Source organism: Hippocampus zosterae, chromosome 10 (genome assembly GCF_025434085.1).
Source record: "Hippocampus zosterae strain Florida chromosome 10, ASM2543408v3, whole genome shotgun sequence".
Classification (NCBI taxonomy): domain Eukaryota; kingdom Metazoa; phylum Chordata; class Actinopteri; order Syngnathiformes; family Syngnathidae; genus Hippocampus; species Hippocampus zosterae.
Window position 1 is genome coordinate 25,368,244 of NC_067460.1, and position 24,288 is coordinate 25,392,531.

The 24,288-nt window shown below is 51.3% G+C and overlaps 1 protein-coding gene across 4 annotated transcripts in view; it reads right to left on the reverse strand.

The window, feature by feature from the left end:
* Nucleotides 1-24,288, reverse strand: part of LOC127608548 (roundabout homolog 1-like) — a 121,242-nt gene that overhangs the window by 28,303 nt on the left and 68,651 nt on the right. For all 4 annotated transcript variants that reach the window (XM_052077668.1, XM_052077669.1, XM_052077670.1 and 1 more), the window contains one exon: nt 1,943-2,100. In XM_052077668.1, the coding sequence (XP_051933628.1) occupies nt 1,943-2,100 (158 nt within the window). The remainder of the gene's footprint in view (nt 1-1,942; nt 2,101-24,288) is intronic.

A 24,288-nucleotide genomic window follows, 5' to 3' on the forward strand; every position in this document is an offset into this window, starting at 1 on the left:
ACAATACTGCAGCTGCGTTTATGTGGGGGGCGGGGGTGGGGGCATTTACGACCAACAGACTGGAGACCTTTTCATGAGGTTTGGAAACAATAGGTGTAGCAGAAAAAGGAACGGAATTAAAAATCATAATACTAGGGAGCAAGGTGGGGGGGGGGGGCTAGAAACCGGGCAGTCAACTAATTAGCCAAAGTCGATGTCAACCATTTCTGTCAATTTGAAATCGAATTAGCTGTTGAAATGTAAATGCCGGCAGGCTTTCCGTCCCCCGCTTATCAAGACATATCCACTGACTTTTCAAATAACACTCGCCACTTTGTTTACTAAGGGCGCCGTCGGAGTACGTGTCACCAGATTGTTGAAAAAGGTCAATTGCAGACAGCCAGACAGCCAGCGAGCAGATGTTGCTGGCCAAAAGCCACGGCGGGCCTCAGCGTGACAAAAAGCTACGCTACCTCGTGTTCACACACACACACACACAGCCAGGAATACATTTTTACAAGCATGTCATCAGCATGTAGGCACAATGGACCGAAATAGATGGGGGAGGAGGGGGGGGGGGAGGGCGTGCTTGGGAGGCATGTTGCAGAAATCCAAACGGCAAGAGACTTTGCAGTTGCCATGGAGACGGCATGTTCCGGCACGCCGCGCGACGGCAGGAAGGCTCGACGCTAACGACAACACTGCGGCAGGGGATGGCGGGAGGGGGGGGGGCCTTTGATGAGCTCAGCTGCTAGAGACGTTGGAAATATTCCGCCGTCTGCCCCCCCCCCCCCGCCACTTTGTATACCCACACTATATTCGATCGGGACAAAGTGACTCCGGCATGAAGACGCTTGCGTGTTTGACGCCATGTTGCGCAATGCCGCGTGGATGTCGCCGTCTGCGGCCATGTTGGATTTGACAGCCTCAAATTCTCCGAGGCCGTTTGCGTGTCTGTTGACCCCCCTCTTCTGGCACCCATTTTTATTTTCTCTAACGCAGGATCATCAAACCAGTACAATTAAACAATTAAAAACGACCGCGGGCAAAGCACGGCGTCCAAGTTCAATCACTATCATGAGGCTTCTTGGACAAGAGTGCCGATTAATCGAACTCCGAGGCTGGTATGTGGGCCAACTCCTTTGGAATTCCCCCCCAAATGAGCCCCAATCAAAAGCAGACGGACGGGCAATGCTGAATTTTCAGAGTTGTTGTTGTTGTTGTTGTTGTTTGCGAGCGCCCTCTGAAGTGGGTGACGAATGATGTTGATGTTTGATGATCATTTTGAGGAAAAAAGGGCTTGCGACAGCCCGTTTGATGGCGTTTGTAAACGACCTTGCGGAAGCACTCTGCAAAGTGCACAAATGGCTAAAAAAAAAACAAAAAAAAAACAACAACAAAGTGTTTTCAAAGGAGGCTTGTCTCTCTCATGGCCCTCCTGACTATAAACACCCTGTTTTACACCATTAGCGTGTTATTACCACTTTGAACCACCACATGAGCAAAAAAAAAAAATGACACTTTGTCACAGATGCCAAGACATTAAAAGGCAGCCAAGCAATAAAAATAAGATCCAGCCCCGAAGTTTGGGCCGTAGCCGACGGGGCGTCTTTTTCTGGAGCTTTGCGTGACTTTCCGACGGCGTGCGTTGTCCGTTGCTATCCACGTGCTAACTGCATCGTTAGCACCGCTGAGTCCTTTTCAGCTGCAAGCGCCTTCGAGAAGATGTCAACGGGAGGACCGGCGGCGGATCGATGCGGCGCCGCGGATTAATGGCGCCAGCGGGTTTCCGCGCCACGGTCGTAAAGATTTTTAAGCGGCATGCTCGGGATTGGCCGGGCGTAAGGAGCTAATCGATGTCGCAACAAGCGACTCGAGTGGCGATAATGACCGGCATCGGCGGGGCCGTTTCATTCCTTTCCACTCCAGATGAAGGCATGGACAGTTTTGGTCCACGACTCACCGTGACCCTCTCATCCCGGTCGTCGACGTTGAGGCCGTCTTTCTTCCAAGAGATGGTGGGTTCCGGATGCCCGCGGGGCGGTTGGCACTCCAGGACCGCCGGCTCTCCGGCTGCCACAATCACGTCGGCGGGGTTCTGTCTGAAGTCGTCGCGCAGAACTGCAGAAAGAATTCAGAAAAAAACAAAATCCCCGGTCAGATGCGGCGACGTCGTTCTAAAAACAACAACGTATTCTTTTCATTCTATTGTATGAGGGCCCCAAAACAAAAGAGTTTGGACACCCCTACTCGAAGGTTGTGATCTAGGCCCCAACCACCAAAAATGGACTTAGTAGCCCCTCGTGGAATCAAGGCCGAAAGCCAGTTTCACTCAGCAAAGTCAAACTCAAGTCGTGTGCCAAGAGCAGCACAAAAAAAAAAAAAGAAAAAGTTTCAATGAGCCCGGAAGTCCGCCATTTTGGCCAACGGCGGAGGTCCTCGTCCGCCAGCTTTTGTCCGAGTGCTCAAATCAAGTCTACGGAGACAGATGGGCGAGTCGGAACGTTTGAGTTTTGGGCTGGAAAGTGGCGGCGGACATTTGATGACTCGCCATAAAAGGCAAACCTCAAATAATAAATCAACTCCGCCAGGTCGGAGCTTGAAGAAGCGGCACATGAATGGGAAAGACATTCAAGGGCGCCCCCTGTTGGCAGAAATACAGCAAACGCCAAGTGCTGCATTCCAAACTCCTCAATCCTCGTTTTTTTTTTTTTTTTTACTTGCCACCTTGCTGATCGATAGGACGGAGCAATTTCAGGCTTCCGATTTTTCCGATTGTCAGCGCGCGGATCGCTCCGCCATCTTGACGGCTAGCGCCCAAAGGGAAGGCAGGCGTGGGAGACGGCGCGAAAAAGCAACAACTGCTTTTCATTTTTGCAGCTTGGCGGCGTCAAAAAACAAAACAAAAAAAAAAACCTTTCAGGCCACACAAGCAGCCCGCGTTATGTCACGTATATGCACGCACGGGATGAATAATACGGATTATTTGTGGGCGCTCGGGGAGGTCGGAGTGAGCTTTGGCTGCATCGTCTCGGGCTCGTCCCCTGGCTGCGAAATGCCAGATCAAAGTCAGGCCCGCTGCGGGAAAGCTCGCGGCGAAAGATGCGGCCAACGCGTTCCTGACTCCACTCGCGCCGGCCAAAAAAAGCTCCTCCGATCGGGGTAATTTGGCGCTCCCCTCACATCGTATGAGCGCAGGTGGCAAAAAGGGGCCCAAGGGTGACTTGGCACGGCCCCGTGCTTACACCAATGCCGCTTCTGGGAACCACCCCCCCCCCCACTCCCGCCCCTCCTCCAAACTAACACCTCTGTGCTGTAAACACAGCTGAGTGCGCCCCCAAACATGCGAGTGAGCCGAGCCAGGGCTTCTCGAACGGGCCCGAACCAGAGCCTTGGTGTGCTCCAAAGCCGTTTTTTACCCCAAATTGTTGTTTCCCCGCACAGCCTTCTGCTCCAAATGTTCTGTGAACAAACGGGGGGTGAAGATGACAACGCAAAAAGATGCTGAAATTGTCTGCTGGTCTTTGTTTGTGTGAGTTTGTGTCGGGGATAACGAGTCTCCCCCTCCCGGGAGAATTCCGTTGCTCGTTGTAAGCCTGCAGCTGTCCGGGGGTGGATAAGATTTCCTGCGCCAAGAACAAGGAGGCCAGACTCTGTGCGTGCGTACGTCTTCGTCAAAGAGCCGAGTGTGAAAAGCCAGGGCGGATTTGTCCAAAGACGAATGGTGTCGCCAACCCCAACGAATCGACCCAAAACGCCAAATGTTTGATTTTTCCTCCAAGCGAAACCGGCACAGCTCGTCCCTCTTCATGACTCGCCGATACCGAGCACCGATACCACTATCCGTCCATCCATTGCTGGAGCCTATTCCGAATGACTTTGGCCGGAAGGCGAGTACCAACAGGCCCTTTGCACTGTTCGTCAAAGGTTTTCATGTTTCATGTGAAATTTTCTTTGCGCGAACGTGTAATGACAATAAAGGCCAATCTGATCCGATCCAAATCCAAGGCAGATGACACACCGAACCAGTCGCCATTCGCTCAGCAGCGCACATATAGAGACAGGCCACGCCTTCACCGTCACTGAGTAGGAACCCATCCCGCACTGCCCGCACACAAGTCAGCCGAGCGTATCGGCGACTTATCCTCTGACAGATTATTATTAGTTTTTTCCAGTATGGGTGGCCGGTCTCGGCAGCCTTGACGAGTACCCAATACCTTGAAGTATAAAGGAGAGTGGCCCGAAAACCCAATGTGCTGTTCAGCCATTGCTACTTGTAAGCTTAGCTTAACTTTAAGCTGTCTGCGAACGCAATTAGACGCGGTCGTGGATGCTGCCTACAAATGTCACACCTCCGCACCACTGGGGTCGTCACCCCTTTCACTTGCTCACTCTCTCGCTCTCTCTCTCTCTCTCACACACACACACACACACACACAGACTTGGTCTCCGAGGAAATTGAAAACAGATGTTTAAATGTCAAATTAAAACGAGAGCCCCAAGCTGCCCCTCCAAACATTAATGAAAAAAAAAAAAAGAAATAAAGGCCGAAAGAAAGAAAGACAGAAAGGCAGAAGCCTTCGTGGCACACACAAGCCAAGGTAGAAAAGCTCACCAGAGCTTTGTTCGGAGGAAATGAAAGCAACGACAACAAATCTTTGCGAGGATAAACATCGGAAAAGAAAGGAGAAAAAAAAGCCGCTAGGGATTGAAAGATGGCTGAAGAGACGCGGCGTGGGTCTCGCCCTCGGCCTTTGCTCCAACCGCGGTGGACGAGGTTCGCACTAACGGGGGGCTGTGGGGGGGGGGCTTTTTTTTTTCATCCGATTTTTATACGAATTGCACAGCACATTGACTGTTGGTAGCCTGGAACATACCAAGGGGCATGCGGCGACGCTCCTTTTTAGCGCCGTATGCCATGTCGCCTAGTTGTTTCCGTTCTGGCGACAAACAATGACCGCAAAGAGCGAGCGCTCAACGCGTCTTGGCGAGCCCAAAAAAAAGGCCTTGCCTCGCAAAAAAGCCAAACAACCGCTCGGCCAGGGTGTCGCTTTCACATCCAAAGTGAAGTCATTCTTCTGCAGGTGGAGCTCAGCCCTTGGCTCCCCGGGGGATGGGGGTGGGGGGGGGACAAGAAGAAGAACAAGAGCAGGAGGTAGACGTCACCTCATTCATGCTATCTCTCAACACTCGGGAGATGAGATATCGGGCCTGCGCGCAGGTCCAAAAAGAGCGCCGACACCTGCGCGCCGGCCGGACCTTCTCTTTCTTCCCCAGCTGGGAAAACGCCAGCTCGCTTGTCATGTGCACAACATGAGGTACACCTGAGACATCTAATGAGAAGCTGTCCAAACAGCAAGGGGGGGGGGGGGGGGGGTCAAAAATGCCGCAAAGCAACTGAAAAGAGTTTTTCAAACGAGAGTCAGAAGGAAAAAAAATCAATGTGGATTCGCAAGAGAAAAAAAAAAGGTGTTTTTGGATCCTCTGAAGGAAGTTTATTTTGGTTTGAGCAAAGCGTGATATTCACGCTTGAGATGGTCTTCTCTCCTCTGGGATCCACACGTTACATTTTTCCACAAACGCCAGCTTCATCAACTCTTCACCTCTCTCACACGAGCTTCCAGTGTGAGACTTTAACGGGATTTTAAAAACGGACAAGACGGAAGAGCGCCGCGTGTCCTTTTCGGCCCCCCCCCCCCGGAGGAGCGGAGGACGTCAACCCGGCGAGATATTTGCTGACAGTAGACGTAGTCTGTGTGGGGCCCGCTCTCCCGGCATCGCCGCGCATGAGGGCCTTATTAAAACAATCTTTCCAATTAACATTCCTGCTCCCCGGAGCCCCGTTGACCCTCCTGGAAGACCCCCCCCCCCCCACCCCCGCCCCCGTCTCATCCTCCAACCCTCCGATGACAAAGACGCCGTGTAGCAACCCGAGCCGCCATCGGGAGACCTTTGAACGAGCCCGAGGATGTGAGGCCACTTGTTTTCCTTTCCCGGGAAAAGCCGGCGAGTGTGCGGCGGCGGCGGCTCGTCTGTTTTGACATGTGTTTTTTTTTTTGAGAGGGCGAGGACGAGGGGGACAAAGGAGGATTTGGAGAACGAGGCGGATAGGGAAACAACGGCGGGCCTGGAGATGGATGTCGGCGGACCCGCTCGCATCACCTCGCTGACAAAAACGTCGGGAAATTCCACATCGAGCATTTGGCCCGCATTCGCGGTTCAAATATGGGAGCAAATGGACGACGTTTTTTTATTTCGCTCAAGTTTGTCTTGAAAGGCCCTCTAGAAAAGAATCGGAAAAGGCCGCTCTAGAAACAACGCGATAGACTTGCTCTGTATTTTCAAACGGGGTACAAATGCGATCTCAATTGCACCAAATCTCGAGCACGCAGACCTTGAAGGACTTGCTTCAGATCAAAATGGCATTTTAGACATACTGTAGGTTCTTGAGATTTTTTTTGGGGGGGGGGGGGGGTGGTTCTTCTCGTGATGACACACCGACGAAATTCCATGCCGCTAAGTGAAACTGGCATCAGAGGCTGAATTTTTGTTGATTGGCACACAAAGAGCAAGATTGCCTCACACGAATCTCGGCGGGTGTACTCAATCAAGTCTCCTTAGCGCTTCGTTAAAAGCGAAAACGCTAATTCGATATATTTGTGTTTAAATTGCTAGCCGCGCCTCTCGCTTGGATAAACGCGCAATGAGGTCCGGCGGACGGGCACCAAGCAGATGTTTGATGCGTAGCGCGTCAAAGCAACTCATTAATTTATTCGATCGCAGCCATTTTGACTGGAGCAACGTCCCTCAATCCCAGCGTTTTACTCGTTTTTGACTGATCTTGCAAGGCCCACAGAATATTTGATTTGCATGGAGCCAACCAAAATCAAGTTTGGACTCTCTTCTTTCAGCAGAAAAATAATTTTTGTTTCCATCTTTTTCCCATTCTTCAGCAATCGGCATTACAGAATGGCAAAGTTTCATGGAAATGGAGATTCTTGGGCAAAAAATGGAGAAACTGAGCTTTTTGTAAAAGCTCGTGAGGCACCACTGCCACCTACTGGTCGCTTTTTTACATGATTTACAACGCAAACGGCTTATTCTCGTTCACAGATTGCATCAGACCCTCCTCCACTCTATGACGCAACTTAGACGTACAAGTACGTCCTTGGTAGGCGGGGCCTAACTGTAAAAAGACATACAAGTGCGTGTAGTGGAATGAAAGAGTTAAAAGCAGACAAAGAGTCCAAAGGGCGGAAGCCTAAGCGTTTTGTTTGTTAAAAGAGTCTTTGGATATATATATACATATTTTTTGGGGGGGGTAAACGAGTGGTTGAGTCACACAATAGCGGCAGTAAGCTGTGGAAAACGCCACATGCAGTGTTCCGGCACATCCCTCAGACTTTGGTCACGGCCACTTGCGCATTCCCTACATGCTGATGCCTCGCCAATGGCTTTACCAGGCACTTTGGGGCGGGGGAGTGGGGTGGGGGGCTGTATAAGAAGGGAAGGGACACGCCGGAAAGGTCAATGCATGGGGATGGAGCACAAATAGGAGCATGTTCCGAAGCTCCAGAGGGGAACGCCGTTGCCTGTTCAATGGCTTCCACATGGGACACTGAACATTCCCAGATGGACGCGTTGCCATTTCCATTGCGGCGCCAAGTCGAGGAAACCATTTTCAAACACCTGCCCGTGGACTGCTTCGAACCTGAATTTTTCCCGTGATGAGCGATGCCATGTTGCATGGAAAAGTATCATGTTGGAGGGGACAAAATCATTTAGGAGTGATGCAAATGTGTATAAAAACATGGGGGGGGGGGGTAAGAAAAAGAGGAAATTGCAAAGATTTCACCCCTGACCCCATATGTTATATTGCAAAAGGAAGACTTTTTTTTTTCAATGTAAGCATTGTTTGAAACACACAATTGGGAGTTGAAAATCTGGTTAGCATCCGACTGGTTAGCATGGCTGCCTCACGGCGCACAAGTGGCGGGTTCGATTCCGGAGTCAAGTATCTTTTGGGACAAAATCTTTGACATCTTGCAAAATAGAGACCATAAAACACAAGTCGACCGGGAGGATAAGTTGCCGTTATGAGAAGAAAATCGAAACGGGCCAGTGGCCGATCTTGAAAACTCATCAGGGCCATGTGAAAAAGGCGCGGCGGCCTTCTGGAGAACACATATGACTGCCGCATTTGAGGTTCTTTAATAGGAACGCAGTAGTCGCCACTAATCTTTCTTCTTTTTTTTTTTTTTTAATTGGCCCTGCCACCCGCAATCTGCTCCGACTCAAAATGGCAAAGATGATTTGAACAGATGTGATTTGAAAGGACAGGACGGGAGTGAAAACAAACGCGGGGACGTTTCCCCCCTGCGGTCATCGCAAAGACGGACTTTGCCATCCGAGTGCCGCCAGCTGCGCGGAAATAAGACGCAGACGTTGACCTGACCTGCGCCCGAGAGCTTGCGTTTTTGTGCCGTTTTCTAGTTAGCCCCTGTTGGACTTTGCTGGGGGATCACAAACACCCCCCCCCCCCACCCCCTCCGACGCGACATAATCATCGCAACGAGGACGGCAGATAAAGTCCTTGCCGAGAGATAAGACGAGTATGACTCATACGACGGGGGGGATGCGCCGTTTGAGCACATCGTCAAATCAATCCGTTGTTTAGCTTGCGCGAGGCCCAAATATGCCAACGGCGGCGCGATAAGGCGGCTAAAAAGCGACATTGTGCTCAACAAAAGGGGGAGAGACGCCAATCGGGGAGTGCGGGGGGGGGGGGGCGAAATGCGACTGGCGGGATGAGGGCGATCTGTTTGGAAAATGAGCGGGCCTAACATCACGCGGGGCAGATCTGACCCAGGACACGAGTCAAAATAATGCGGAGGCGGCCTGAGAACTTGTGACTGGCTCTTCAGAGGTTATCGCAGTCACTCGTCCAGGCCTCCAAATCAAGACGGCATCATCGTTTGGATGACGCGTTTTCCAAAATTTGCCATCGTGTCGCGTTGTCAGCTGTTTTGTATTTGATGGCCGACGCCTTTCTCTGGTGAAGTGACATGCGCTTGGTCGCGGGAGCCCCCCTATGAAGAGGAAAACGCCGGAAAATGCCAAATACTTTTCAGAGGTGGACGTGAGCGTTCAGTCAAGTCAAGTCAAGAGTATTTCTGGAGCACTTTCAAACAGCAAAGTGCTGTACATGGAGCGATTTAACATCCACAATAAACAGTAAGACGAATCGGCAATAAGATAAGATAAGATATCCTTTATTCGTCCCACACTGGGGAAATTTACAGCCTCCAGCAGCAAGAATGTATGTAGAAAGAAGAAAGGAGAAAGAGAAAAAAAACAACAAACATCTTTCAATTAAATACAATATGAACACAAATGGATAAATCGCAGTACTATTTACAATTTTCCTAATAAATTTCCTAATAAAGGCGGTAGAAAGCACCAAGCAGTAACATCAAGAACAAATCATCAACAAGTCATGCTGAGTCAATATACAATACAAGTGAGTTTCAATCGCAGTTTTGGCACATGGGTGACGTTTCGATTCCTACATTGAGTCCGTCATGTCGCGTGACTGTACGGCAAGTGAGAAAGGACAAATGACATTTAAACGGTTGAGGACGCAGGACGATGATGAAATGAATCAAGACAGAAGGACGATGACGGAAGGGTAGCCTGGTCGCGGACGGACCGGCAAAGGAGGGCCAAGTGCCCATCTTGAACACCCGTATTGAACACCCGGGTTCTGCATTTTCTTCATGTCTATACCCAGAAATGGGACTCTTGTTCAAAAATGACCTTGAACGAGACACCAGTCTGACCTTTGTGAAAGTGATCGAGACGCGGAATCATCCGACAAACACCCCCCAAAAAAATGGAGGCTTCGACAGACCCCCCCGGTGCGACGCGGGCTCGGCCTCATCGGCCACCCGGACGATCATCTCCGCGTCTCCCCGGCGTGCCCAAAATGGAGAGAGAGAGACGGACGGACATGGCGCAGGCAATTGGAGTCGACATTTTCATCATTTTGGGAACGTGGCACCGGAGTGGCGCAGCTGGCTTGCGTTACGCTGGCGGGAGAACTTAAGTGATGCTAAAAAACGTTACAAGCTAGCGTTCTTCTCTGCCTGCCAGCCCTGATTGCAGCAACGCAGCCCCCCCCCCCCCGACTCCCTCCTCTCCTGGAGCACCACATGCCTTCTTTTGTCTGGAGTTTGTATCTGCTCCTGATAGCATCTGAGTGAGGCCTGAGTCGGTGAAGCCCCCCCACCCCCACCCCCCCCATTTCAATTTTTGGAGAGAGCGCCATGGCGCACCTGCACAGTGGATTGCATTCTTTGGCATTGGACTCGGCATGAGCCAAATTAGGATCCTGGTTCAACTGCTTGGTGCTCTCTTCCATCTTTGATACCGATTTGGAGCAATTTTAGTTGCTCCGCGTACGGCACTCGGTCGGGGCTCTGGAAATACATTTCAGGTGAGGTGAGTTGAGGATTCGCCATTAAAAATGCAAAAGTGCAATGCGAGATCAGTGGCGCGGGGTGTCACTTGTGACGGAAGACGAGCAGAAGAGGACGCGCTGCTCGATTGCGCTCGATTCCTCCCCCCGGCGGCGCCGCATCGTTAGCAAGTCACGACCGAGCACGCCATCCAGGATGCCGCGCTTGGTTTCAAGAAAAAGAGGGGGGGCGGGGAGGGGGAGGGGGGAGAAGAAGTCCTTTTCACCCTGGAAGGGATGAAAGAACAGAGGTCCGTCTGTGTGCGTTTTGCTGCCGACTCCAAATGTGAGCCAGATTTGTGCGCACAGTTGCCAAGTTGCTCTCACAATACTACTTTTGCAGAAGCAATATTTGCTTCCAACTTCAACCGTTCGGGAATGAAGTCGTTGACACAATAGCGCGTGTTATGGCCCTGACATATGCTGCATTTGCCTTCTTTTCTCTCTTGGGCCAAATAGAACCAACAAAAAAGAAAGAAATAAAAGAAATCCATCTTGCAGCCTTCAGTTGTTTTGGCCCCCCGATTTCTATTAGCGCAATTCTCGCATGACATTCGGCCTCCTTCCCGTGCCGACGCGGTCTGGAGCGCACGGCGACAAACGCCAACCCCGGCGATTCACGCCTTCGGTTCTAGTTTCTCGTTAAGCGTAATAGCGGGAATGAGTTTGACCGGCACAGTCAAAAACCAGAACGGGCTTCCGATAATTGACTTCCTGTCGTAATGGCGGAAAGGCGACCTGCCATTTGCCCGCCTCTTCCTGCCTGCCTGATGGTTATCTGCAGCTGGTGTCGTTCCCGCCATAAAGACTCATTTAGTCGCTGCTCTTCATCGGAAGAGTCACCCTGAGAACCCGACCCCCCCCCCCCCACCCCCCCAAAGGGCCACTTAGGAGGTTTGTCTTCCGGCATGCATCAACGGAAACCCAAAAGGCGCATTTTATTGAAAACAATAACCCAACTGGTCCTGTAGGTGGCAGTATAAAGGCCTCATTAACTTCCAACCACAGTAGAGACCATCAAACAGGCATCTTAACAACTAAGGCGGGGGGGCATTAATGCTCAGTTTGACGAGACGCAACCTCATCACCGTCGTCAAATCGGTTCATTCGGGAGATGCAACTCATTACATGGTGGAAGATTAAACCAAAGACAGTCGGCGCCACTTGCATTTGAAACGCGGATTTGACAGTGACGGCTCATGAAAGAAAAAAAAAAAAAGGACTCGGCTGCGGCGTCATGACCTACATCTGCGCCCAAGGAATGCCACCGACGCTTATCTCATGTCGCGTGTGGCCCGGGGAGCCACATCACAAACAACACAAAGACTCCAAGATTTTTGTGCAACTGTTGCAAATGCTGGTCGCGGAGCAGGAAGTGCTGCCTCGCACGCAGATCGTGACCCTTGATGGGACGCACCAAAAGCCGCAACACGCCGCTGCGGGAAACGTATCGGGGATGCCTGCCAAGTTAATAAACAGAAGATTTCTCATGTCCATGATTTCCTCTGGGACAAATTTGCCTGGAAAATGGTCCGGCCTTGAAATCCCCACCACTGGAGGGAGGGTGTCCATTAAAAACGAGTCAATTAGCATCTGAATCGGCTCGGGATAAGCTACGGCGCCATCGGATCGTCATTGGATCCATAAAGGCAACAGAGAGGAGCGGCATGCGTGTTCTTTTTGTACGCTTCCCTCCTTGCTTGCGCTGCCACCGACGGCTGCCGCTAGCATGCGCGCTAGCGTGCGCGCTAGCTGCAACGCGTTTAGCATTCAAGTCATCTCTTTTTACGAAAAGTCCAAAAGTCCACGCACCGAACTGTTGAACAAATACATCGAAGCCTCTGTTTGACAACAATCGATTGTATCCGATTTTTGGGGGGTTTGTTTTCCCAACGCTTGGACGAGGCCCGATTGTCCATTCGGCACGTTTGTTCTTCCGACTCGGGTTAGCGTGAGGCAGTCGTGTCACTTGAGAGCAAATCAAATTTACTGAAGCGTTCGCGGAGCGGCCCCCCATTGGCGTTTACCACATTGGAGAGTGTCATAAATCGAGCGCTCAAACCGCGACCTTCAAAGCCGTTCGCAGCGGAGGCAAAACGGCTCCAAAAGTGTTGATTCAAGGCGCCCCGAATCATTTCTTCACAATTCGTCCTTGAGATTAGAAAAAAAACCCTATTCATTCTTTTTAGTCTTGATAAAAGCCCCCGGAACAGCATCTGGTTCATCTCCTTTATCTGAACAAGGCAAACAACTCGGCTAGATGAGCTACATAATAAAAGAGACAAACAGCACAGACACCCCCCACGCCCCCCCCCCCCCCACACACACACACCCAAATCTCCCTTCTTCATTTATGATGAATGAACAAGGCCGCAAGAGTCCTTGAGGGTTGGGGCGAATTGTGTGTTTGTGTGTGTGTGTGTGGGGGGGAGGGAGGGGGGGGGTAGGAAATGCCATTGGCCTATCTGTCTGAATTGTTCTCAATGGGCCGTGATTTCTACGAGGCCGTGCAGGAATGCGCGCGTGCATTTGGCCCGAAAAGAAGGAACGCCACGAAGCCGTGAAACGATGGCCCAATTATTACAGTCGCCTGCAAAACGAGGGCAAATGTTACTCTTTGAGACACTTTTGTCTCTTTTTATTTTCAAAACGTTTGCCCGGAATATTCTTGACATATGGACGATAATGTAAAAAAAAAAAAAAAAAAGAAAGAAAGAGATTCCCTCCTATTCTCCCCGGAAACGCAGATTCCTTTCTTCTCCAATTGAATTCATTATTTCCCCCCCCCCCCCACCACCCCCTATTTGACTCAAGGTTAGCTGGGTTGGCACACAAGGACATTCCTGGGGGCGGGGGTGGGGGGGGCGGCAACGCTTGGCTGCCACTAAATAAACGGAGACGTTTTATGGGTAGCTGGCGATCGTAAAACGGGCCGATATGACAGCTCAGAAGGGGGGGGGGGCTTAAGAGCAAAAGATGGCAAACGTTGCGCAATACTGACAAGCATCCCCCCTGGATCATTTTCGACTCATTTTTGTGCATTTCTTTTTCTCAGGGTGGGGTGATCACGAAAAACCTCCAAGGAAACCATGGCAGGAACACACACTCACACTCGCCAAGCACACGGGACTTCAGATGTCAGGGGGGCAGGGGGGGGGGGGGCAAAGCACCGTTTGCCCGACCTTGAGCGAGTATGCCCCGCCCCGAAAGTAAATCCGGCAAGTATAGATTCACCAGGGGAAGAAAACAGCCCGGGGTGAGGCGCTAGCAGAAAGATGCGGGTCTTTCCTTTTGACCTTTGCCCTTTTGCATCTCTCCGTTGTCAGGGGCCAATCAGACAGAGGCAAAGGCAAATTGCACGCAGATGGCTTGTATTAACGGCCGTTTGGCACAACTTTTGAGTGCCGGGGATTGTCTTGCCTGCTTGGCTGGACTTCGACATCCGCAAAGGCGGCTGCAGGAACCGTAGAAGCCGGGCCGGGCCGTCAAACGTGCGCAGACAATACGCTGGAAAACAAAAGCCGAGCACGAAGGAATGCTACGCGCTAGTCTCGATCGCTGACAGCCAAAAGACCGCGGCGTGATTTAAGCGCGCCGTCACGCTGCGGTGGGTCGGGCTCAGCGCCCGCAATGTGATCCCCCCCCCCACCCCCCCTTCATCTCTCACGACTGTTCTTTCACATCGCTCCTTATTAAAAGGGTCCAAGCATGCCCCGGCATTCCTAATAGAGGCGATTTACACTCGCGGATGACCCCGTCGCTCAATCTCCACTCGCTGGGCCCTCCGCCCAAGGTCACGAGTCCCCATAAATGAGGGGGGGGGGGGGCCGTCCCTTTAAAATATCAACGCTATAAGGCCAGCCAGCCCCTGCCATAGCGCTCCTCTTCATGATGGAGGACTCGTCGACTGTACCGAGGAGGAGGAGGAGGAGGAGGAGGAGGAATGCTGCGCGTGAATTATTAAAGGCAAGATCAGAGTGGAATATTTTGATACCCAACGTCCTCATAAATAATTCGAAGAGCGGCAAAATTAATAACCTTGTTCTTCGTGTAATGCAGAAGGGCTGGTGTTGGTCTCCAGGGGGGTTGTGGTGTAAGATCTCAGACAAGGGATCTATTTCGCGCTGATTTTCAGCACGGCGGGCCGAGGGGAGCGCCCCGATGCGTCGCCATGCGTTGGGACGGCGCCGGATCGCGTATTCCCTTTGATGCGCTCGGTCAAAGGCGGGTCCGTAGAGAGGCTGCGCTGGGTGTGGAATGCGGAAGGTTGCGGGCTAGCGTGTCCAATTATCTGGCGCGAGAGGAGCCGGCCAATTAGAGGACCCGGAGACCCCCGCGGAGAGACAGACGGGCAGGGCTAGCGGACAGAAATATTGCCCGAGGAGACGTCGTCAGCGAGGGGGAAACTGCTTACGAATGACGTTGTTGAGGCGTGCGCTAGCGAGTCACCTCAAGCCGGCTTCTGCAGCGGTTGAAAGCGCGCCATCGCAGTCGGGTGTTGAAATATGTCCTGGGGAGTTGCTTTTCCACCATGCGGAATTCAAACACGAGAGTCGTGCGAGCCCCAACGACAAATACAACGCTCCGCCCCAGAATAATGCAATCGGTACAATCGCGCCGTCGGACGAGCAGAAAACGAGATCAACAAATACAAGCGATGAAGGAGGATGTCAACATTTGTTAAGGACATCGTTACAAAAGGAAAAATATCGAAACCGAGCCTGGAGCAGCACAAATAAACAAAGGAACAGACAACCCCCTGCCCCCCCCCGGCCCCCCCTATCTGTGAAAACAAAACCTCCCGCGCTGAGGTAATGATCTCATATTTCCGCGTCTCTTGACTTGACCAGGTAAAGCGATTTTGGCAGATGCGCCGGGAGCGAGCGTCTAATTGGACGCAGGAGAGAGCAGGAGGCGGCCACCCGCGCCGACTTGCAGCTCATTGGCTGCCGTCCCGACAGCATCGGGACGGAGGCGAGAAGAGCCGCCGAGGCTGCGGTGTAAAGTCGAAGATAAGAAGCAGAGTCTTGCTGTTGACAGGCACCCCCAGGCAGGAAAAAAAAAAAAAAAATGATGATTATAACCCATGCCAAGAGGCAGCCGGCCAAATCGTTGACTGAACAACGTGTAATTGGGTTATTACTTCATTAATAATAGCGTGTAGCCAAGTGAAACAAAAGCTCTTTGTGCGGCTGCCACCGTTTGCCGTGATTTACGTGGGACATACTCTGGCGCTTAGGGAAGCCCGGCGGAGGCTTTCCATTAAATTCAGTAAAAAGGAAAAGGAATGCTCTGATTTTGATGAGGACAACGGTGAATGTCACGTGGGAAGAGCAAATCAGTCTGTATAGTTCCCGGTACCTCTCATCGTGTCCGGTTTGCAGACCTGGGCCAGCGGGTGGAGGTGGAGCAGCCAAGAGCGCTAAGTTGGGGCCAGGCCATTTCAAGATTTGAAAACAAATCATGGAATCTTCCAGAAAACTGTTTTTGGCAAGCCAGTGAAGGGATGCCAGAGTAGGAACAGCAGCCAAGAGGTGAGCGGCGGCATTCTGGAGCGACTGGAGACGCTCGATGGAGGAACGACTGACTCCAAAGTCAGGCGCATGAGATCCTGAATGAGTGGATCTCAAAGCGCTCACCCGACAAAAGGAGAGGCTTGACTCGAGCCAGCTGCCCAAGATTTAACGACGGTCTGTTTTATCACCCCCCCCTCCCCTTTCCTTGATCATCTGTGTGTCTGAACAAAGCTCACTCATTTGAAGAATGTCTGCCGACTCCTTCAATGTCTCATTTAAGACTTAGCAAATTGAAGGCTTCGGAGCTGCGACAACCACGGCGCAGTCAAGTCCAAACAGGGGCATCTTCAAGTTTTCAGGCAAACTGTGTAATTCCGGACACCGCAGGAATGGAGCTACGACTCAAGAAAAAAAAAAAGAAAAAAAAGAAAAAAGAGTGAGACAATATTGAAACACCGCCCAGAAATGCGAAAAGGGAGATTCTGCCATCATACGCCGCAGTAACTACAAGCTAGTCTCTGAGGTCTCGGCGAGCACCTGCATCAAAGATTAGCACCTGATTAGCATCCCGGAAGACGATCCAAGATGACCCCCCGCCCTCGATCAAAGCCGCGCCCGTCAATGTTGTCCGAGCGCAGACAACAGCTGCAAAAAACACACGAGAGAGGCTCGGCTTGTCGGATGTTTACAGCCGGCTCCCCCGGGCGCTAGCCAGTAATTAGCCCAGCGTCCACTTCACATGCTCACCGCTAACCCCCACGACCTGTTTCTCGACTCGCCGCCGCTTCCCGCGAGCGTTGTAAACGGCGCTTTGATCAAGGGGCAGCGGCGCCGATGTTTTATACATGCGCTCATTCGGACTCCTCCGCGCGCTAATGCGTCGTCATTTGGAGAAGAAAGAGGCTCTCCGCGGCCGCCCCGCGATTGCTCCGCGATTGCTCCGCGGTGGCTCTTCGAGGCGGAGTGCCGAGAATTGCGGCCGCAAAGGAACGTTTTCAACATCAGACTTTGATGTCGGGGGCTCCGCCCACATGAGAGGGCGCGGGCAAAAGCGGCTACGCTATTTAGCGCCGCCGCCTCCATGCCTTTGCGTGCCTGTTCCTGATCGGGGCTCGCGACTTTTGAGGTGCGCATCGACGGCTGCGAGGAGCTCAACTCAGGCCGGCCGCACTCGGCGATGCAGTTTTGCCCGAGGACTTAGCGCTCCATAATGGAGGGAACGCTCTTTGTCTGGAATTTCAATGACGAACAGCGCTGATGCTTTTACAGCATGCGTCGCGCACAGAAGCCAGTTATTAAGTCCGCCCTACTTTCTTGAGTAGTCATCAGCGCTGACCGCAGCCAAGAAAGCTTCTCTCCTTTGTTCTCCGGCACGCCGCCGTCGCCGCCATTTGTCTTTAAAGTCGACTGCATCCTGTGGCAAACCACATGGATGACTTCCACACACACGCGCGTTTCCCTATGGGGACGCGTGGATTTACTTGCTAATCATAAATTTATTTTTTTTTGAAAAAATGTGCGCATGAGCGAGTCTTCACATTGTATGGAAATTCAAGTGAATGATTTGCAGCACACGTGTAAATGATCAACAGAAGACATCAATAACCATCAACATAAAGTACTGCGCATTCCTAATGATGTGAATAAATCAGTAAATCCGTCCACGTCGTGACATCCCGAGTTTTTTTCTCCCCCCCACCCCCCTCAGAAGGTTTCATCCAGTCATTCCTCATTAACAAACGCTGATTTATGCCGCAACCAGAATCCCCAACGCGCCCAAAAGGACCGCACAAACATTCACCGCAGCTAAAACAAGATACATTGAATGTGCGGCAGGCAGGCTGGGCGGAAAATCGCAGGCGAGCGTTTGAGCAAAATCAGGCCTTGAATGCGCGATCACGCATTCAAGGCCTTGGGATTTTTTTTTTTTTGAAAAGCAGCGTGTGCATACTGTACACTTGTACAGCATATATGGAAAAAAAAAGCACCCTTGCCCTTAACCCATCCCAGCAAAACCTTGAACTCTCACCTCTCTACCCCCCCCCCCCCAAAAAAAGAAAAATTAGCACTCTTAAAGCCACTTTGCAAGCAAGTCAAGGTCAACCACTTGATCCGGCTCTCAATTAAATAAAGCCGCCATTAGTCTCCCGGCAAATTGCCGTAATCCGACTAAGAAACGAAGCCTGTGTGCCATTGTGGAAGCCAGCCAGAGGACGCCCTGGCGGTGCTTTCGGCTTCTGCCAAGCGGTGAACCGCTCCCAGATGAGAGGAAAGATCACCCGCTCCCATCTGCTCGTGGCGGTCGTGGGAAGAGAGGAGGAGCAAAAAAAAAACAAAAAAAAAAGGAGCGAGAGCTTGAAAGCGCACTCCGTCCCAGGTAATGACAGAGCGCAAGCTTCCAAATGACTAGGTGTGCGGCGGGGAACATTTTGGAAGGATGAGTCAGCTAAAAAAAAGGAAGGCAAGTTGTCGGTTCCATTTCCGGCCTTTTCATCCCGGCAAAAGGAAACGTGACCTCCAAGTTGCATTTGAAGGGAAAAGTTCAAATGAAGCTGCCAGGAGCTCTGAAGTCCAGTCCAGTCTGGTCTCTTAGGGCGAGTCAGCAAATTTTCAGAGCACACTTTCGCGTTGCTAATTTGTCGAGTTCGGTTTTGTTAAATTTATTAGTAAATGGACGTTCATGTGTGAACTCGCCGTTTTTTTTTCTCGAATTTGGAGAGCCGGTGCCAGCTGTTTTTGACCAGCTGACTCATTTTTGAAGGCCTCCAGAAAATGGAGTTTTGTAGTAGCTACGGTATATCGACACGGAACCAACCAAAAGAAAGCTTTAATCCTCGTCTTTGTTCGGGGGGGAAAAAAATACGGGGAAAAATAAATTTTAAAATAAAAAACGGGCAAAACATATTTTTATGTTTTAGCACTAAATGAGTGAAGTGGAATTGAGTGTCTTTGAGTGGCTAAAAAAATAAAAAATAAAAATTAATACATCGACGCCGCAGTTTTTGTCAGAGGTCAAACAGGAGGCCTCAATGGCCAAGAACCTAAAAAAGAGGAACTTGCTCTGACATTTGTGAGTTGAAAGGCCTTCCCAGAGGTGTTTTTCACATCAGGCGCCACCCTCGGGTCTTCTCGAATGCCCTGCTCGGATGTCGGCCGACCCTCAGCGCAAGCACATCCCCGGGGAAACGTAGAAATGGAACGCTTTCACGGTTTTTAACACCTTGAATACAAAATGAGTTTCTCGCACCTTTGAGTTCACTCAGTTCAAGGTTATCGCTGACATCATTTCGCAGAGTCACCCCAGTTGACTAACGCCTGGCTTACTTCTCCGGAAAGGTGAAAAAAAGCCGGCTTATTTTGTCACGGGAGAGGATTAAAGCAGCTGTCTAGCGCTCGGCACGGGGGCACGCTCGATAGCGGGTGACTTAGCCAGCAAAGTTGACAGATAAATTAGAGCGTCCGATTAAGGCCGGACCGACGCGACAGCCCCAAATTCCTCGGGAGTGACGACAGCGTCTTTTGAATGGGAGTGACAAACAGGAAGACAAAAACAGACAACGCTAACACCACGCTGACAGCTCACGGCGTAGCACGAAAAGCCTTCCCTAGCTTGCTCTGTCGGATAATTCGGCAAGCTCAAGTAGAAAGAAACGCCACAATGCCAAATGGACAGTTTCTCCACAGCCGAGCAGCGTCTGTCGTTAGCTAGCCCTCCTAGCTTCATAGCGCAGCGGAAGGCGCACGAGCCAAGCTAGCGGACGTGGTACAAATCTGCTGGCAAAATGTCCAGGTGGAGTTTGTTCTTGAAGAACCACAGGAAACGGGAAAAATGATCCAAGTCCCGTGTTTAAGGGCGCATCGTCAAACTTGGTAACCCACTGGCGGCGCTCTTCAGTTGTCTTTTTGGTAGCTAGCATTCAGACAAAATTCCGAGGACGAGTTTGTCCTGGAACAAAAAAATAAAATGAGACTGACCCTAAAGGAGCCATTTGCAACCAAAATGAAAGACTTTTTAAAAAAGTGATCTATGTTTTTATGCGCACAGACACACGATTGAAAATTGGGTGAGAAAGACCTTGATCATCATCCAGTTGGACGGCGCGGGATCACCGACTCGCAAATTGCGCACTGGCAAGCCGAGAGAAACCGTCCAAATCGACGGTTCATCCCAACTGAGGAGGTCCCCACCTGCTCCAAAATCGGGAGCTTGCTTGGGAAAAAAAATCTGGCCGGTGAGATCACTGCTCAGTAATAGGAGAGAGCAGCCTGACTCTCCACACGGGGTAGGCCTCAGATAAGAGCTCCAAAAGTGTTTGCGTACGCGCCGGCGGGTGATGGATGAGCATCGCCGGGGTTAAAGCGGGGTCGCCCTGTTTGTTCTCAGTCGTTTAGTCGCAGACGGAGCCGAGGAGTGCCTCGCGACTTCACCCGGTGTTAATAATAGAGCTCGGTCTGTTTGCCGCACTTCATCACCATACCTCACACTTGCTGTATTTCAACACAAGGCCATCCCACCCGCACACCTCGAGATAAACCCGAGGGGGGGGGGAGTCTGGAGAGATACTTCATCATTATCTCCAGGTAAGTGTGAATGACGGCCACGCCCCGGTAATGACTCGCCTCTCCCCTCGAGGTATCGCAGTTTGCAGCGCGTCAGCGCCACTTGTCGCCGTCTCCATCCGTCAGACCAACGTCCGGCCGGGCGTGGGCCGTCAACTCCCGGCCGGCCTTAATGGCTTTGGCTCGGTCAAATCGTCCTCGGATGGGGAAGACGTGAATTCTCGTCACCCCTGAAATAGCCTTAAGCTCGTGAGATTCAACCGACATCGGATGTTGGCGAAACCGCAGGGGGTTTTCATCAGGATCACTCAGAGTTTTGGGCGCAGAACTCAGGGCACAAAAGACACAAGGAACCAAGACTAAAGACCATGGGAAAGGATCTCAAAAACCAACGTGACCATTTCCAGACCGGATCCTCTTCAGGAAATGCCACATGGGAAAGGACACCAGTTCAAGCGCCATGTCAAAAGTCCAATGAACTCAGCAAAGATGGAAGGATTAAAGATTTGGAGCTTTCCAACCCGAATCCCGCAAAGACGGGCCACATCCCTCAACCGCAGATCTCTGGGAACGGGTCAAAACGACGCCACCGACCGCAATGCCCCAAAACTCAACCGAGGCACTTTGGAGATTCACGAGCCGGACCTCGCCGACGATCCGGCACCCTAAGTCAGAGTTAAGCCTCATTTCTCCGGGGAAAACTTTCCAATGACACGATTGAGCAGTTTTGGGATTTATGCAAGCGAGAGACGTGCTCGCTAAGGCGAAAGGAAATTTGTCGCAGGCCCCCGCAGACGCATGTTCAAGCTCAAGTCTCCATCTCCCGCCCGGCTTCCCTGCGATGTCACGAGTTTAAAGTTCATCGAGAGGTGAAGGTTCAGTCCCACCCCCGCGTCCCAAACACCACCTCCCTTCCCAGGTCGACCCTTCGCTCCCTGCGTGTCTGAGTGCAAGAAGAACCCCTCGGGGATCGACCTGTTCCTCCCCCCCTGACAAACAAACACACGCTCACCCCGCATACCTCCCTTTGACGGACACTCTGCAGGTGTCACGTCACGCCAAAGTCGTGAGCGCAAAAATGTGGACCCTAGAGTTAAGCGGCGGCTAAAACTTGTCTCATTTTTATTCTTTGCTTTTTGGCTCATCTTGCGACTTGATTTTTAGTGCGTGAGTTAAAAAACAAAAACGTCCTTCGCTGCGGCAACGGCGGCCCCTTCAACCCGCAGGACCGTGACAGCTTTGAGCCATCACCAAGATGGATGTCTGCGTCCTACACGAGACCTTTTAATTAGCTCCGCTAGCTGCCTTTTATGAACTGCGCACACAAAGGCTCACTCACAAAACACGCAAGATTGCCCGCAAGCATATAAGCAGCAACAACGAAGAAAAAAAAAAGCTCAAGGTACTCATCATGCCATCCTAAATCTCTGGCGTTGATTGCAAACAAACATTGCCACAAAGCACTCCTTTTGTCCGAATGAATTTCCACCACAGCATCCATCACGAGACGCGCATTAGCATGAGATTGCACAAGCGTACCTAACGCCGCGTCGGCCGAACCTACACCCAGTCGGGGGGGGGGGGGGGGGGGGGGGGGCCTTGCGTCCCTTTCTAAAAAGCACCCGGTGCAATTTAGCCACGTCCACGGAGCAACTTGATCATCGCGTGCAGCGTTAACCACGCGGCCGCACAAAAAGCAGAGGCGAAGGCGGCAAAGTACATCTGTCACACTGCTGGAACAAACAGAGCGGCCCTCTCAAGACAACCCCGCCAGCTGTTCCCCTTGACTTCATAGAGTTAGTTTATAGCTCATTGTGTAACCGCAACCCCCACGCCCCCCCCCCCCGCCATCCCATCACCCCTTCATCTTGTTTTTCCCCCTTTCTCTATTTCAATTTGCTCGGGTAGACCCGCGTTACAAAAGGAGGTCAGTGTGTCGATGCCCGCGAGGGCCTTAGTAGACTACAGCGACGGAACGTTAGCGTCGACATCCAAGATGATCCGGCTGGGGACGGACGGGGATGAGCACATTCCGCTCTTGGTGAACGTTTACGTGAAACCATTTTAAAAGGATACACGGATAAAAGCTGAGTGGCTTTGGCTAACGTTTTGACATGACAGCGGCAATGTTGGAGGCTAAAGCTAACATCCGGCCATAAAACCCTCGAGTGTTAGCGCCAGTGGGTGCAACTATCTTTTTTTTTCTCATCTTATCTCTCTCCTTGACTTTAACTACAAAATGTCGCTCTAACCGTCACCCAAACAAGAGCCCGAACTCTACTCGTAGGCTTCGGCCTACGCTAACTTAGCTCCTACACCTAGCCTTAAACCTAGCTTGAACTGTAAACCTAAACCTAGTGCTAAACCTGAAACCTCGCCCCAAAACCAGAATCCAAGTCCTCCATTTTGAGCATTGTGAGACAAGTAAAGCTTTTCTTCTTATCTTATCTTATCTTATCTCACTGTAATCTTAGGCCCTTCACGTGACTCAAGCCGTAAAGGTAATGCTAACCATAAGCATAAATTTAATGACAAAGCCAAACGCTAATCCTGACTATGAAGTATTTTTTTTTACATTTGAACTTTGGGGGTTGGGGCTCAGGCTTAGCCTTCAGGTTGAGTTTGGAGAGCATTCCCAGCGAAGGGTGTTCCCCCAAACGCTACCTTAGCATGTAGCTACGACTGTGAACCCAAAGTTGTCGGCCTGATGTGAAATTTCCGCTTCCGCGAAAAACTTTCACAACATAACTCGGAGGACAGGCTGCTACATGGTTTATTGGCCCACTCCTAAAGATCCAAATATAAAAAGTATGTGACTGTAACAAAAAAGAAGAAGTGAAGCAATAAAAGTGTATGCGACACCGCCGAGTGGGTTCTTACGTTTTTGACGACTCATTTCTTAGGGGCGCTCCCCACGGAAATAAATGCCTTGCTTATCGCCGCGGCTGAGAATACCGACAGTGCTATCAATGTCAGGTGCACTCTGCGTAACACGATTCGCAGTCGCTCAATCCTCATTCTACTGCCGTGGGAGTGGGGGGGGGGGGGGGGGGGGAACCTAACAATAATAACGCTCCTCACTGGCAGGCGAGAGTCAAACAGATTCAATTTCACTCGTATCTGGTTTCAACGCATTTTTCTCTCTGCTGCGCCAGCCGTAACTGAATACGCCTTGTTGCCCTCTCCCCCCTCAGGAGAAATTTTCTGCCTAGCAGGCTCACGGATAGCAAGCGAGAACTTTGACTGCCTCTGCATGGAGGTTGGGGGTGGGTGGGGCAGGGGGGGGGGGACGGGGGGGATTCACAGGAGAGAGAGAGAGAATCTGAATGGCACATACGGATGGAGCGATGGGTGGTGAAAGCAAGGTAGAAATCAATGAATGTGTCCTGAGGGCCAAATGTACAATTTTTTTTTTCCATTCCTTGTTTGGAGAAAAAAAAAACTGGCAGCCGAGGAGGTAAGAAAGGCAAACGTATCTTCAGGCGCAACCCAACTCTAACCGAAAGCAACAATAGCCATGCAGCCGTACTCTCGTTTTATTGACTCAAAGCCCGAAAATACCTTCCACCTTTGTGGAGTCTGGCCCGAGTTTTCATCTTAAAATGTGGTCGTCAACGCGATGTTGCAGGAAGTTGTCTCCGGAGCGAGTTCTCGGGTGGAATTACGCAATGCTTTGAGAAAATCTCAAGCCACGGGAGGTCGACCAGGCGCAAGGAC